Source organism: Denticeps clupeoides, chromosome 13 (genome assembly GCF_900700375.1).
Source record: "Denticeps clupeoides chromosome 13, fDenClu1.1, whole genome shotgun sequence".
Taxonomy (NCBI): Eukaryota; Metazoa; Chordata; class Actinopteri; order Clupeiformes; family Denticipitidae; genus Denticeps; species Denticeps clupeoides.
In genome coordinates this window covers 20,195,018-20,211,746 of record NC_041719.1, presented here as the reverse complement: position 1 = coordinate 20,211,746, position 16,729 = coordinate 20,195,018, and the positions used below count along the sequence as shown (strand labels likewise).

Sequence of the window (16,729 nt, the reverse complement as noted above, 5' to 3'; positions counted from 1 at the left end):
TCTGTGAACAAAATTACATGTCGTGTACAAAACATTTCCTTTTCAGCTCGGTGGCATCCTAGTGGTTAAGGTAGCAGACATGTAATTAGAAGGTTGCTGGTTCAAATACCGAACCACCAAGAAGCAAAGTACCACTCACACACTGCTCCCTGCATGTCTGTCATGGCTGCCCACTATTTAATTAGTTAAATGCAGAGGACACATTGTGTGCACCGTGTGCTGTGCTGCAGTGTGTCACAATGACAATCACTTCTCCAAACAAAACCCTCTATGTTGCAAGGATCTTTTTTTTAAAAAAAGTTTTCCAGTCCCACTTAATTGATTTTGGTTGTTATATGGATTTCTACATTTGTGAGCACAGAAAGATCGATGAAGGCTTAATATACACAAAACTAAAACTAAAATTGATGGCTTAAATGAGAATGTACAATAAATCAGAACATGCAACATGTATTCTTTTAATTTGAAACTACAATGTTTGCATTTGAGTTGATTTAGAAATCAACAACAAGAAAAGTATATTCAGGGCATACTGAAGTTTCCAAAACGGTCCTAACACCACAAAAGACATAAAAAAAAGACAAGTAGCAACATACCAGTTCACCAGCGCATCATATTTGGAAAACATATGTTCAATACCATAGATACAGAATAAAGGATTTGTAGTTTAAACTCCTTTATTCAAAAGTAACACCAAAACTGTGCAAGAATGTCTACAAGCTTTGGGTTTGCAAGTTTGCAAACATATCCGAATGGGAACATGTAAACAAGTTAGTTGGTGAGTTTATTCTTGTACACCATTTAGGTCACAGATGAAAACCAGATAACAAAATGTCAACAATTGTGTAAATAAACGGGATAAATACATTTGACCAAAATCAAAAGAATTGCTAAAGACAAATGAAAAAAAAAATTTAAACTGCTGGAAGAGATAAATTCTGTTCAAGCAAAAATGGGTATTGTCAGAAGCATGGCTTCTCAGAATTTTCCACCTAAATGAAACTATGTCTAAGATGTGCTTGTGATTTAAACATACATTCTTTAAACATGCCAATATACAGCACCTTATAAATTCAAGAAAGATAACCTTCCATCTGTTTTATTTACAGTCACATTAGTAATGGCTAAAAATATTAAGAATATTTCCTGAGAACACCCAAGCAGAAAACCTAAGCAGAAATTTGTTATGAAAGTGCCACAATTGTTTCCCATAAACTCACCAAGACTGAATCATGCAAATTGAATACACATGCAATCCAACCAGCAATATATGTGGAAGGACATTAATCTTTTACACAACCTTGAAAGTGCTGTGGTTTTTTTTTTTCAATGTGCAGTTACCTTTCCTTGAGATTTCAACATTCATCAGTAGAACCAACAGGCTCTCATTCACTTCCACGCAATACGCACAAGGCTCAGGACAAGGCAGAATCATAATATTTATAGACTATAAGGTGTCTCTATATGTACATGTATACTTAATTTATAAATTAATAATTACACTTGTGACACATTCTTAACTGATATTAACTGAAATGCACTTTCATGCCATGGGGCAGTTGTGGCCTAGTAGTTAAGGAAGCGGCCACGTAATCAGAAAGTTGCTGGTTCGAATCCAGATCCGCCAAGGTGCCACTGAGCAAAGCCCAGTCCCCACACACTGCTCCTAATAATTGTTTTTATTTTAGTGTACTGTTTGATTGATGGAACAAAACAATTGCACATATTGATTAGAGTTGTTCACCTTCATTTGATCCCAGCCAATAACAATTTTGAAGTACTAATAACAACACTGTGCACTCCAGCTTCACTAGCACTATCTCTATTCTTTTGAAGACAAACAAGCCTTATGTTATATTATTATCGGTCAGCAATTTACTGTTAGTTTGTCCAGATCTCTTTAATACCAAATAAAGAAAAATAAATAAGGAACCCTGCTGAGAGAGCTAGGGCTAAGTTAAAATGGCTGCAATCTCTTCAAATTCCCACCAGAAATCCACAGTGCACTTCTGTGATCAGACTGCACCTGTTCAGCAGCATGAACAGGTCAGAAGTGTAAAAGAAGAGCACATCCTTTAGTGGATAAATTGCTGTATTTAGTCAGTGCTGAGTTGTAGTTTGAGGAAGAATGATTGGAATGCACGCTATCCCTGCGAAAGACTCAGGAAAATGCAGGTCTCTCTCCCACTCATCCGCCTCAGTGTTGTAGACCTGAACAATGCTGGTTACATTGTTCAGATGCCAATTGTAGCCCCCAATTACATAGATCTTTTGTCCCAGCAAGCAGCACCCAGCTTCAGACTGGCCAACTCGCATGGGACTCACAGTCGTCCACTGGTCTGAGTCTGGGACATAATACTCCACAGCTAAGACATCAAAGCAGCGGTCCACATGGTCCATCCGACCGCCTAGGGCATATACACGGTCATTAACATCAATCATGGCATGAAGCACCCTAGGTTCGTTCATGGGAGACTTGAAATCCCACTGGTCAGACGTGGGATCGTAACAATGAAGCGTCTTCTTATCCTCCACAGAGACTCCATATCCACCAGACACATACAGCTTGTCCCTGCATGTAGTACCAGCATGGCCCCAAATCCTGCGCTTCAGCGCGTCCACATATATCCACTCATTCTTCCTGGGACAGTAGCACTCCACAGATGACAGACTGCCTGACCTGTTACGCCCTCCAGTGGCGTAAAGCTGTCCACGCAGCACGTTGAGCTGGAACTGTATCCGGCATTCCTGCATGGGCTGGATGCGCAGCCACTGGTTCAGATGTGGGTCATAACGGAAGCAAGTGTCCACAGCGCCCTCACCACTCCGGTACTGCAGGTGCTGCCCACCGATGACATAAACAAAGTTGTCCAGCATGGCGACACAAGCGTGACTACAGCCCGTTTCCATTTCTGACACCTCTTTAAACTGCCGGGCACTAACGTCGGGGAGATAATAAACCTTGCTGCTCACAGTGCGGTCATTGTCTGTGTAAGGTGTCCCCCCAAAAGTAATAAGTGACACCACATCGGAACGAATGACTGTGCGGGGTGACTGCATCTCATGTTGCCGGAAGGGCAGTATTTGATAGTTAAAGGCCTCCAGAAGGTACTGTCTGCACAGCATGTCTTCCACCATGATGTTCACAGTCTGAACACTGTCCACCAACTCAGAAGAGCGCATCAGTGGGAAGCGGACGTGGCAGAGAACCTCACTGGCCTGAGAAAGCCGGCATTCATCATGCTGCAACCAGCGAATTGCAGCAAGGAACAGGTCAATTTCACTGCAGTTTTTCAGCTTGTTGCTCTTCAGAAAAAAAATCAGCCGCTCCAGTGGGATATGAAGAAAGTCATCCTCCTCTGCGATTTGCAGGAAGTGTCTGAAAGTGAAGGAATCCACTGACTCTTTGAGAGAAGACAGGCTAAAAGTCGTGGCCATCTGACCAATGTTCAGGCAAGTCTCAACACTCATGGCTGACTTGAGGAACTCTTCACAAAGTTCAACAACCGGCACCATTTGAAGGAAGACAGCTGCCCCCAGCACATCTTGAATGCAGTCCAAATCTAGAGTAACCTCAGAGCTGTATGCAAAGTCAATAATGTGCTTCAGTCCCCGAGCTGACAAGCCCTTTAGCTCAATTGTTTCCTGCTTGGACTCCTTCATTCCTCCAGTGAACATGGCCCTGGAAGACAGAAATGACATTTGCATGTTCATTTGGTGAGGTGAGGTTGTGGAAAGCAACCCTTTCCAAGCTTTCCACCTTACCACAGCCATGAGAATGTGGGATTTACAGAAGAAGCTAATCAGTCCACCTTCATTTACTACAATGTGCTACACTACATACTTTATATAGATATATGTGGGAACTCAAAATTGTTTAAATTGTTCCTGCTAATACCAATTCTCCTTCCGTCATTAACATAGATGTTCTGGTTTTGGTTTCTCAGTTTTGGGCAAATATGTAAAATTGTAAGCAATGGAGACATCATGGAAGACCTACATATAAATGCTTTTAAGTTCACAATAAAACAGAACTCTGCAGTTACACATCATTTTAGTATCAAAAAAAATTCCCAATATTGATTCTCATGCAAATCATGCATTCTAAATGTTCTAAATTCAGTGAAATAATGTAGTGTCAAACTATAATACATGAGTTACGGTATTATCTATTGGTTTAGTGTCACCTGAAGTAGTCACTGCAGGATGCCAGAACAGCCTTATGAACCTGGAAATGCTCTTCGTTGATGGCCAATACTACGTCCAGCAGTTGACCTTGGGCCCGCAAGGCAGACAGTCCTTGCAACAGGGTGACGCTGTGTGTCGGAGCTGAGAATGTGCAACGCAAGGCGCTATTCTTGTTAGCCATACTGCAGGAGAGGAATCACATGGGAAGTAATTCTGATGTCTTGATATAGCAATATTAGAGTAACCAGAGAAGGACGCTTATGTTAGAGTAACCAGAGAAGTAACCAGAGAAGAGTAACCAGAGAGTAACCAGAGAAGGAGGCTTATGTTTTTCTGATTATGATTAAATTGTTTTCTATTAAAGTCAATATGACTTAATTAAGCAAATAAATTGTCTAGGCTATAATGATTCTGGTAATATCTGTAATCACAATCATAATATTCTTTACAACTTGTTACCTAGGTATACGCCCAGCCCATTCCGGTCCCATTTCACGTCTAAAACTTAAATCTCAAAACTAGAACACTTTCACAGAAAAAGTACGACCAGTAACATGGTGCCTGGGGACTGAAAATGACATTTGATATTGCTCCAATCCCATAAAACATTTAATGTAACCTGATGCAATGAATAAATAATTAAATGAACCAAGAGAATCATGTGACATTGGGCCATTTACAACCAGTACAACCTGTAGTTAAAATAAATAAAGTACTGAAATAGGGTGGTAGTAGCCTAGTGGGTAAAAACAAATTTGCCTATGAACCAGAAGACCCAGGTTCAAATCCCACCTACTACCTGAGAAGGATACTTAACCCTACATTGCTCCAGAGGGGTTGTACCTGTAACTACTGATTGCAAGTAGCTCTGGATAAGGGCGTCTGATAAATGCCGTCAATGTAAAGAGTTTCATGAGGACATATACTGTACAACAATTCAGAAACTAATTTAGCAACCAAAGTATTCAGCATGTGATGAATTATAGTTCCAAATCTACAAGAATCTGGCATAGACGAAAATCTCCAACAAAAATTAAGAAACATGTATAAACCACACAAAATACAACAGAGCAGACATAATCAGGCCTAATGAAATGGTAACTGCACTTTTCAGACTTTCAGTGGTATACATGGAAATCCATATTTCGTATTATTAACTTTTAACCCTACATTTATTAATAACATTATTCCATATTCTCACCTGCTCTGAGACACACTCCGACAGAAATCCCCACCATCCAACTCTGCCATCTTCCATCAAAGTGGGTATTGCCCAAGGCATTTTGAGTAAACCAGCCTAATCATTAACATCTGTTGTTCATGTAATTATACAAGTGTAATAGTGTTTAATTTAAAAACAAAGCAGATGTTAATTTAGCTGCGCAAAAAAAAACAATATTCAGAATCAAAACGAATAAGATATAAAGCCCAATGTAACTGTGCTACGTCCAAACATATATTTGGGGAAAGTATTCAAAATAAATAATCTGAACCATTACACCTTCGCGTCCATGCCCGAGACCAGGAGCCATAACTATCCTCAAACAGCAGAGGATTTCATCTGTATTTCCAGAAACGCATTTTCGCTCTAAATGGTTTCCTATGTTGTTTCGGAAAAGCACTTTCGCACTGACAGGTCGTATATCGAGTCTCCGTAAACTGAAGGTACATGGAGCTATACACAGGAACCGTGTTGTTGTGACAGCCATTCAGATTCTCATATAAATTACTGAACTGATATCAAAAACTTTTACCTTAGTTTTCCATGATTTTGACACTTTTGACAAAATTGGAACAGTGCTATCCAGATGGCAAAATGACTTTATACCGGATCCGACAATAGGCAGAACTTTGTGGGTTGGGATGCTAAGCCACAGTAATGGTTTCACGTGGTACCTGCAGTCAAAATGGGCATGAAAGGAGGTTATACTATACTATATCTAATTTCACAGCGTATAATATTTATATAATGTTTTGCTTATTGTATAAGTATTAAAGACAGAGCGGACATTATACAGAATAATGTGAGCAACATATAGGTTTTGGAATGTGACACACAGTGACGCACGTTTTGACGTCATTTTAACGCGACTAGTAGGATAGTGAGCACGAGGATGTTTTATCGTGTCGAGTTGACTTCAATAAGTTTAATTATTTCTAATTTGTAACGGAGTATCGTAGTGTATCTGTTGTCAGGACTTTAAGTAATTGAAAATGGCGGTGTTCACTTCTCTAGGATTGTCCGAGTGGTTAGTTCGGCAGTGTTCACAGATGGGCATCAACAAGGCAACGCCTGTCCAGGAAAACTGCATACCTGCGATTTTAGAAGGTAAAGACCAACCGATAATTCAATGCCTATGTTGGCATCGCACCATGTCGGATTTAAAGACATTAATCTGACTGGTTGTTCTTTTAGGTCGGGACTGTATGGGCTGTGCTAAAACAGGGAGTGGGAAAACCGCAGCTTTTGTGCTTCCAGTGCTTCAGAAACTGTCCGAGGATCCCTACGGAATTTTTTGTCTGGTGCTTACCCCTACCAGGTGAGAGACGCTGTTTTTCTTCCGATAAAACAGAATACTCTCTCTATATAAAACCTTCAGTCCTTTTGTTGTGATGACCGCATGATACACTCCTTAAATTAGACCGCGGTGAAGCTAGCCGCGCTTTAAAAAGCCGCAAATGTTTTAGGAGGTTTACGGTTTCCTTTGAAAACACCATTATTTTTAAGGTACTACAGAAATTCAAATGTGATTCTTAATTTATTGTGATGTTTTAATTTGCCTGTGTACATATGGCAGCAAGTCAAATAAAGAGGGTTTATTTCAAGTGAGTGAGTTTCTTAAAATTACATAAAGACAGAACCAAACCACTACATGTCCACTCACAAACTCTCAGACCTTGTTCATACCTAATATGGAGATCTCTTATGATGTCAATTTTGACACAGCAACACAACCTTAAATTATATAGTTACTTTATTGTTTACTTAATTTTTTAAAATAGTTTTATATTTTTATATAGTTCCAGAACAAAACTACACTCGTAAGCTCTCATACTTTGTGCAAAGTTTTACTGTTTATGAATAAATTAATTTGAAATACACACTGTCATGTCAATATTAACACTGCTGAAATAGTTTCAGAACCAAAACACTACAGGTACACTCATAAGCTCTCATTTTTTCATCAATCTTAATGGATCATACTGGATTTTTTTACCGTGTTAATCCTTTCTAATTCTATTGTCAAATTTGACCCTACCCTTTTTCAAAACAGTTTTCTTCAAACTGTTTTAACTCCATTGCTATAGCTGTTGTAACCAAACATAAACCATATATTCCTACCTATAATTTTTATGCAATCACAAAGAAATCTTCAATTAGCAATCAGTCTGCAAGCCTTAAAATGTGCCAAGTCTATGTTGTTATTTACAAGCATTCATAGAGGATGTTTGATAAGATTGAGAGTAGGGCTGCACTATTTGCAAACCATTGTTTGGAGGCTGACTTGAACACAGGGATGCATAGCTTTGCTAGCTTAGCTAAGGTTAAGATTTGTAAACTGAGGTGAATTTCTTTAGGAAACCTTCAAAGTTAACTAAACAGCTAAGAACAGTCTAAATTTTAGTTAATGCCTACATTTAGCCAAAACGTTGTTTGGAGGATGACTTTAACACAGGAATGCATAGCTTCGTTAGCTTAGCCTAGTTTAGCTAAGGTTAAGACTTATAAAACGGGATTTTATAATGGCCAAATATATTCAAAACAATTGTCCAGCCTTACCTATGAAATGTAATCCCCCGGGATCTGGTTTGGAGCGTACAGCAGTTTGTACAGCCCCAAGCAGCACAAGAGTGAGGCATTTTTATGCACTTCTCTCCATAGACATGTATATGCTTCACGCCAGTTTGCAGTTTAATTTCACCTGTGGGGGAAAAAAACAGCTGACTGGATGTGATTTGGAAAGACACACACCTGTCTATATAAGGTCACATAGTTGACAGTTCTGGTCAAAGCACAAACCAAGCATGAAGTCTGTAGACCTGCAAGACAGGATTGTCTCAAGCACAAATTTGGGGAAGGTAACAGAATTTCTGCTGCTTTGAAGGTCCCAATGAACACAGTGGCCTCCATCATTTGTATGTGGAAGTACAAAACCACCAGAACTCTTCATAGGGCTGGCTGACTACTGAAACTGAGTAATCATGTAAGAAGGGTGGTGACCAAGAACATGGTCTGTCAGCGGTCTTCTGTGGACAGAGGAGAACCTTCTAGATGGACAACCATCTCTGCAGCTCTTGTATGATGAGACAAACAATGAACTTTTTGGTGTGAATGCCAGGCGTCATGTTTGGAGGTAACGGGTCATTGCTCATCAACAGGCCATTACCATCCCTACAGAGAATAATGGTGGTGGCAGCATCTAGTGACTAGTGAGAAAGGTGAAAAAATACATAACATTTTGGTTGAACCGGGGTGTAGAAAAACTTTGACCATGATAAATTAATAAATAAATGTTAGGCACTCATTCTGGATTGAAGAGATGCCCTCTTGTTCACAGTATTTAACTCAATAGACCTATGCATTAATTGATAAAATAGCACAAAGGATGGAATGGGGGTTGTTAGTTTTAGATGGGGGTGTGATATTGACTATTTCAGGCTTGGGCTTCCCCATGTCAATTCCATGTGTGCTCCGAAAGCCACCGTGCGTGGAACCGATGGAGCAAATGGTATGGGCATTGACACTAGGGTTGCAAAATTCCCAGAATTTTCAAAGATGGAAACTTTCCATGGGAATTAACGGGAATTAATGGGAATAAATGGGAATTTATGGGAATAAACTGGGAATTTTAAAAATTGAAGGTTGGCTCTTCTTAGGGAACTTAAATAGAGTTGAGCAAAGTATATTTTAGCATAATATTGACAAAAACAAACAAATGCAATTCAAATACACTTGAATATCCATGCCATTCCTTAATCACATGTACAGAGCACATGCTTGCTGCATGGCTATTGAGACCACCTACTGGCACTGTGCATGCCTCCATCACATGTACACATGGACCACACTTTTGAGCCTGAAGGACAAAGAGCATTGAAGGCACACATTTGAGCCTGTGGACAGGCTCTAGCAGTCAGAAAATCCTCAAACCTATTGCAGCAGCAATAGCGAAGATAGAGGGGGATGGTGCCATCTTGTCAGATGTCCAGTGCCTTTTTGCAGAACTCAAAGAAGAAATCCAGACAATTCTGCCCACTTTCCTACTACTGAAAGCAGAGGAAACGGCTGTGGTCAAGTCATTGGAACAGCGGAGGGAGTTCTGCATGAAGCCAGTGCATGCAGCAGCATACATGCTGGACCCCAAATATGACAAGGGCATACTTTCTGGGGAAGAGATCAATGGTGCCTATGCAGTCATTACTGCCATGTCTGATCACCTGGGTCTCGATAAAGGCAACGTTCTAGGCAGTTTGGCAAAGTATCGAACAAAGCAAGGCCTTTGGAAAGGGGATGGAATATGGCAGTCATGCCAGCACATATCTGCAGCCACCTGGTGGAAGGGACTATGTGAATCTGAGGCCCTTGCACCTGTAGCCTCCATCCTCCTCCAAATCCCACCACCATCATCAACTGGTCACTGTTTGGGAACACCCACACAAAGGTTCGCAACAGGCTCACAAATGTGAGAGTGGAAAAGCTGGTCGGCATTCGGGCAAACCTACGGCTCTTTGAGCCTGACACAGAGCCATCCTCAACAAGGCTGGAAAGTGACACTGAAGAGGAAGACTCAGAGTTGGATGCTGAGGAAGTGGACATGTTGTTGGATGATGATGAGGTCCAGGAAGAGTCTATTGACTGAGCAAAAATGAGAAAAGAGGATTGCTTGAAGGAAGATTTGCATGTTTAATGGGACGTTTTGGAGGATAAGTGGCATTTTTCATTTAACCTTTTGAATGGGACTTTGTGGAGATTTTTGAACAGGGGGCATTTTTGAATGAGCGGGGTTAGGGGATGGTAATATTGAACTCAACATTTCTGTTTTTATTCATCCATGAAACAAGTTATTGAAACGTGTTCTATTCTACTGTACTTACAAATAAATCTGTTGAAATATCTGTTGAAAACATTTTGCATGGAGGTTTTCTTATGATTTCTGTTTATATTTATGCTTGGAAATAATCTATTCCCAGTTAGTTCTCCTTAATTCCCATTAATTTCCAAAATTCCCAAGCTTAACTTACCATGGAAATTTACCGGAAACTTTTCGGAAATTTACTGGAAATTTTCCGCCCCTTTGCAACCCTAATTGACACGCATGCTTAGTAAACCCAGAAGTATGGAGTGACTGGTGGATTACTGACAGATTGAAGGCTTGTTATATTTTATTTATTGGTTCTGCAGTATTTTTAAGACCTTTAAACTCTAGATTTAAGTATAGGCATTTAAGTAGGCGTGGTTTCAGGCAGGTGATGCAACTTTGTCATTTTTATAAGGAGCAAATTCCTCTGGCCGGTATACTCAAAATCCCTCCCATTAGCCCATACAATATAATTAGTTGAAATTTCTGAAAATTTTATTTGGACTTATGTTTGGCTTCTTTTGCTTTTGCAGGGAATTGGCATATCAAATTGCAGAACAGTTTCGGGTTCTGGGCAAGCCCTTAGGTTTGCGTGACTGTATCATTGTTGGAGGAATGGGTAAGTAAATTTTTTTTTAATTTACATTTTATATTTACATGTTATAGGTTATGTTAATATCATATTAAATTGTCCATGTCACCCTGACCAGATATGGTAACCCAGGCGCTGGAGTTATCGAAGAAACCACATGTTGTTGTTGCAACTCCAGGAAGATTAGCAGATCACATTCGAAGTTGTAAAACCTTCAACCTACAAAAGATACAGTTTTTGGTGCGTGTTTTCTCACATGAGCTTGTGCTGCAACTCCGTTAGAATTCAATCACAATTAGTTGGTACAAAGAGTACGTAATTGTAAATGACAGTATAATAGTCACATCTCATTCGTTATGTTGGTAAAAAAAGAACAAAGCAGTAGCATATTGGCAGTCTACATACAGAAATGCACAGGGAAGTTTCTAATTGATCAGTAACTTTTCTCAAGGAGACATAGTTCTGTAAAAAGAATATATTTGAAATGTAATTACCCCCCCCCCCCCTTCTGTCAGATATTGGATGAGGCTGACCGTTTACTCGAGCAGGGTTGCTCGGACTTCACTAAAGATCTGGAGGTGATTTTGGGAGTGGTTCCTTCTAAAAGACAGACATTGCTCTTCAGTGCTACACTCACAGATACGTTGCAAGAGCTGCAGACAATTGCCATGAACAAGCCTTTCTTCTGGGAAAGTAAATCTGAGTAAGTGGAAGTTTACATTTATGGTATTTATCAGATATCTTTATATAGTTACCCTGGACACATTAAGGGTTAAGTGTCTTTCTGAGGGATACATTAAGTAGTAAGTGGGGTTTGAGTTTGTGATTATTTTTTTTATTCATTATTTGAATAAACATTAAGTGAACTAAGCTTTCAGTTCAAAATCAAATCTCAAATAAAAATAAAATAAAATTTACCCCAGACGAAAGGCTAACAAAAAATAAATAGCAATTGCAGAGTGCAATAATAAAGTGCAAACAAATGAAGAAAAAAAGGAAGATTATGCTTAAAATGCACATACTACCAGAAACAGGAACATGTTATAGGCCTACAGATTTCTTGCGATAAAAACCAGACTGTCAACATTTTTTGGCTTAAGAGATGACTGAAGGCAGGTCTGTATTCTATATTTTTTTATATTTAATATGAAAAATTAACATCCATTTTCCTGCTATATCTTAAAATAAGTAAAGATGTGGCAGATCCACATAGAGAGGCATTTTGTATAGATTTGTTAAGAACTATAGACAATGACTTGCAATATATATCGGTGTCAGAACAGAAGCTGCGTCTTTCCAATGGGGTGGGTGTGGGAAGACTGATGTCCTGGTCTGTAACATGAATAATGTTATTTGTCAAACACAAAATATTGTAACATACATGAAATTTTCTGCAATGATTTTTTGGCTTCGTTCGTTATTATGGCAGTACGCGACTTAGTCAGTCATCTTTGCATGTACGTCAGACAAGCGTGAATGAGCATGGAGCCCCAAATATATATGGCGGCAGTATTGACTCATGCTGAGAGGCTGAATGCAACAACTAGACTAAATCAATGTTGCGATTGTTAGTTTAAAAATTCACAAATATATTTCAGCAACAAATTTAACTAGATTCACAAATATAATTAATGACTTACAAATGCATGTAACGCCATTCACAAATGAATTTCTCAATGCACAAATGTCAGTGCAGTTACATTTATTCACAAATAGGGTGGTAGTAGCCTAGTGGGTATCACACTGGCCTATGAACCAAAAGACCCAGGTTCAAATCCCTCTTTCTACCATTGTGTCCCTGAGCAAGACACTTAACCCTAAGTTGCTCCAGGGAGACTGTCCCTGTAACTACTGATTGGATGAGGGCGTCTGATAAATGCTGTAAATGTAAATTGCTAAACCTGCATTTACAAAAAAAAAAAAGTATTTATTTATGAATACCCTTACATTTTGTACATTTTTGAAACTTCCCTAACTAAACTCGATTCACAAATGGAGGTGTTTTTTTTTTTTTTTTTTTTTCCTTCTCAAATGTAGCCAATCATATGTCTTCAAAGATTACAACTAATCACATCAACTGCTTGTGGGTTTGAGTTGATGTTGACAACATTGCACTACTTTCATGTATTGTCGTGGTCTCATAAAATGAAATAACACATCCTCTAGTGCTTTGTTGTGGTAACTGTGGTGTGTTTCTGCCTAATTTAAGTGATTAATTTAAATAATCAAGTGGTGTTCATTGGTCAACACAGACAGCCTGGTGTCTGTACATACTCTGGATAAAAGAATACAATCTTAAATTGGTTAACAGCAAGATCCTTACAGCCCAATGACAGGTGAGGATCAACTGGTAGCCTGCAAATGTTTGTGTTTCCTGCTAATGTTGATTAGTCAACATAATGTTGATTAGTCAACATTAGTCAACTGCAGCTGATTAGTCCAAGTCAGACACAAAGCGCTGGATAATAATGAGCAAGACACTTAACCCTAAGTTGTCAACATTAAATCAAACTCTCAAACTTTGGAGACATTTGATTGGCTACCTTTTGAAAGGTAGGTTTGTAAATGCAGGCTTAAACGTTTGTGAACAAATGTAACTTCACTTATTTCATTTCCTCAAAAAAAAAAAAGTCAAGAAATGAATTTGTGAATGGTGTTACATTGATTTGTGAGTCATAAATTAAATCTGTGAATCTTGGTGTGATATTTATTCGTAAATTTTGAAACTATACTATCTTAATACCTACTGCACCCATAATTGTCTCACTCTGTCACAATTTTGAGGTTGCCGCTCATACAGTCTATGCTTTCGTTCGCCCCCTGGTGGTTGGCTGACTATTGGTTGGACTAGTGCTTGATTTGATATGTAGCATAGCCATAAAATTCTGAATTTTAAAAAGACACATGGGTTATTAAAATATTACTTGTATTATATTGTTACACCAAATCATTAGTCTCAAAAATCAGTTGAATGATCACTGTGGAGATTATGCTTGAAGATATTTTAATAGTTTCAGAATAAGTTTCTTTGTTTTTCAGGGTACGCACAGTGGATGAACTAGACCAGAGATATATTCTTACACCAGAGAAAGTGAAAGACTCTTACCTGGTCCATCTCATACAAAAATTTGAGGATGAAAATAGTGACTGGTCCATCATCATATTTACCAACACTTGCAAGTATGTACATTTGGTTTCTTATCCTCCTCACTATGGAACAAAGTATACTTGTTATATTTAAATATCCTGTTTTGGGCAAGTTTGTAAAAGTTGTATTTCATGCCCACTCTTCTTTTATTAGTGCCACAACTTGTAGCTCTTTAATAATCATTCACTGACTAATGGTGTTCAACACACTTCCTTTGCCCTATCACTCTCTTTGCCCTATGTATCACTTCATATTTACACCCCAGTTAGTCAGGAAATTATGGATTATATCTTAAAAGTTTTTACACACTGCAGGTAACTCCAGAAAGTACAATTTAAATGGGAAATATGCTGTTGGAAATCTATTAGTCAAATTTCAATAACAGCAAATGTGTGAGAAAGCTACTAACTTACTTTACTGATATTGGTTGTATCTAAATAAAATGGATTCTAATATAAAATGGATTCTAATCATTTTGGAGGACAGAGTATCTTATGTTGTGTGTGTTGCTTGACAGGAACTGCCAGATACTCACTATGATGCTGCGTGAGTTTAAATTTCCTGCAATTTCACTGCATTCAATGATGAAACAGGTAACTAGATTATACCTTGTATATTAAAAGAATTGTATCAGGTTTTCTGTTATTGACACCTCTGCTACCCTCCAGAAACAGCGGTTTGCAAACCTTGCAAAATTCAAGTCTAATGTCTTCAAAATCCTGATTGCCACAGATGTAGCTTCCAGGTAAGAATACCAGTAACATCCACCACAACCCTACCTTTAATTCCAAAGAGATTTGTTCGTTAGTTTTATAAATATGAATAATGTAATTGTTGTTACGTCCAGGGGTCTGGATATTCCAACTGTGCAGGTTGTGATCAACCACAATACACCAGGTCTGCCAAAAATCTACATTCACAGGGTGGGCCGAACGGCTCGGGCAGGACGAAATGGTGTTTCAATCACACTGGTAACTCAGTATGACATCCATTTGATCAATGGAATTGAGGAACAGATTCGTAAGTCCAAATAAATTATACTGTATCACAGTAGCTGGTAAATAATTGATGCCATAAGTTGTTTTGATGTCTGTTCACTTATCATTCATAACAATATGATCACCTGCCTAAGATTTAAAGACAAAATGTTAATTTCCTACCTTATATATTCCACACTGATTGATAGCATTGTTACAAAGTTATCTATGTTTTTCACTTCCATTTGCCATGCTGTGGCTGGGTGGTGCATAACCAATCATTCAGTCTCATGTTTTATTTGTCTATAAATTGACTTTATATGATATGATGCTGTACGTACCAGAAGCATGTTCGGACAACTCATGTAACCTTCTCTGTGTTAAGAAACAAAGCTGAAGGAATTTCCATTGGAAGAGAAAGATGTGTTGAAGATCCTCACACAAGTCAATGTGACCCGACGCCAGTGTGAAATAGTAAAGAACTACATTTAATCTGTTTTTAAATCAATATCGTGTAAACAAATATATAATTTAATTATATTTATTTTCCAGAAGCTAGAATCAACTGACTTTGATGAGAAGAAGCAGATCAACAAAAGAAAGCAGATGATTTTGGAAGGGAAAGTAAGTAGTCTCTTAATGTTATGACATTTGAAAATGCACCTCAGAATAAAGTTCTGTTTTTCCCTTGTTTTACCAGGATCCAGATATGGAGAAAAATGAAAAAGAAACTAAAAAGATTACCAAAAGGAAACTAAAAGAAATGAAAACAGGCCATGGAAAAAAAGGCCAAAAATAACCCTATAATTAAAACAACCTTGTGATATTTAAATATGAAAGTATTTGTTTACACTGTTTTGCAATGCTTTACATTCTTCACTTAGATATTTGCATTTAGCTAATAATTCAAACCTACACAATGACAATTACTTTTTGTTTTGGTCAACAAATCATGTATTGCATCAAGCTTTATTAAAAATAACAAAATCCTTAAGCTGTGATTGACTAGCATTTTCACCAGTTGGATTTACTTATCCTCAGTGCCACAAGAGTAAAACAGTTCAGCTCAGGTAATCAGAGATGTGAAAAGATCGCTTCAAGGTATAAATGGCAGGTAGCTGCAGAAAAAACATTACACACATACAAGAGTTTCAAGTAATAGTTCAAGTCTCCTAATTCATGGAAATGTATGAACATCCAAAAACATGATGTCTAAAGATTTTGTAAATAATAGTAAATTCCAGACAACAGCTCCAGCTCACAGCTCCAACAGCTTGTGCTTGCTACAGCCTCACATATACTAAAATTGGATCGATACAGAGAAGATAAGCATGGCCCCTGAATGAGATTTGGAAGGCACAATGGAGGATGCTGCCCATTGTTTTCTGTGGATGGAGGAGGAGGAGGTGGGCTCTTTCCCGTGAGAAAAAACTGCAGGCGCCGTAAATGTAAGGAAAACCAGTGTGGAGAATTCTTTTACTGATTAATATATTTATGTTGATATAATAACAATAATCAGTTATAAAGATATTACTTGAAGAATCATAATACAAATTGCTCATATAAGTTGACACAAATGAATGGAAAAAAGGACACAAATACTTGATTTCAAGAAGTTTGAAGCTTTAGTATTTTTAGACATTTCTGTGGTGTATTGAAGTATAATTACAAACATTTTATAAGTTTCAAATGCTTTAATATAGACAATTACATCAAGTTTATACAAAGAGTCAATATTTGCAGT

General features: G+C 38.2%; 2 protein-coding genes and 1 non-coding gene across 4 annotated transcripts; 2 read left to right on the top strand and 1 right to left on the bottom strand.

The window, feature by feature from the left end:
- Nucleotides 1–444: 444 nt before the first annotated feature.
- klhl26 (kelch-like family member 26) lies at nt 445–5,735 on the bottom strand. 2 transcript variants are annotated; one of them, XM_029000833.1, is made up of 3 exons: nt 5,390–5,735; nt 4,188–4,370; nt 445–3,682 (listed from the first exon to the last, which is right to left on the bottom strand). In XM_029000833.1, exons 1-3 carry the CDS (start codon nt 5,437–5,439, stop codon nt 2,101–2,103), a joined length of 1,815 nt encoding a protein of 604 aa, XP_028856666.1. In that variant the 5' UTR covers nt 5,440–5,735; the 3' UTR covers nt 445–2,100. The 2 variants fall into 2 exon arrangements, with proteins under 2 accessions (XP_028856666.1, XP_028856667.1); XM_029000834.1 differs by having other exon boundaries at nt 4,188–4,329.
- A 550-nt stretch (nt 5,736–6,285) lies between these two features.
- ddx49 (DEAD (Asp-Glu-Ala-Asp) box polypeptide 49) lies at nt 6,286–15,979 on the top strand. The gene is made up of 12 exons (XM_029000617.1): nt 6,286–6,517; nt 6,605–6,728; nt 10,802–10,887; nt 10,979–11,100; nt 11,376–11,563; nt 13,900–14,040; nt 14,526–14,601; nt 14,677–14,753; nt 14,856–15,028; nt 15,371–15,459; nt 15,538–15,609; nt 15,686–15,979. The coding sequence occupies exons 1-12, from the start codon at nt 6,403–6,405 to the stop codon at nt 15,782–15,784; spliced, it is 1,362 nt and encodes a 453-aa protein (XP_028856450.1). The 5' UTR covers nt 6,286–6,402; the 3' UTR covers nt 15,785–15,979.
- A 282-nt stretch (nt 15,980–16,261) lies between these two features.
- Nucleotides 16,262–16,370, top strand: LOC114802771 (U6 spliceosomal RNA). The gene has a single exon (XR_003751785.1). It is a non-coding gene; the product is annotated as a U6 spliceosomal RNA (small nuclear RNA).
- The last annotated feature ends 359 nt before the right edge of the window (nt 16,371–16,729 follow it).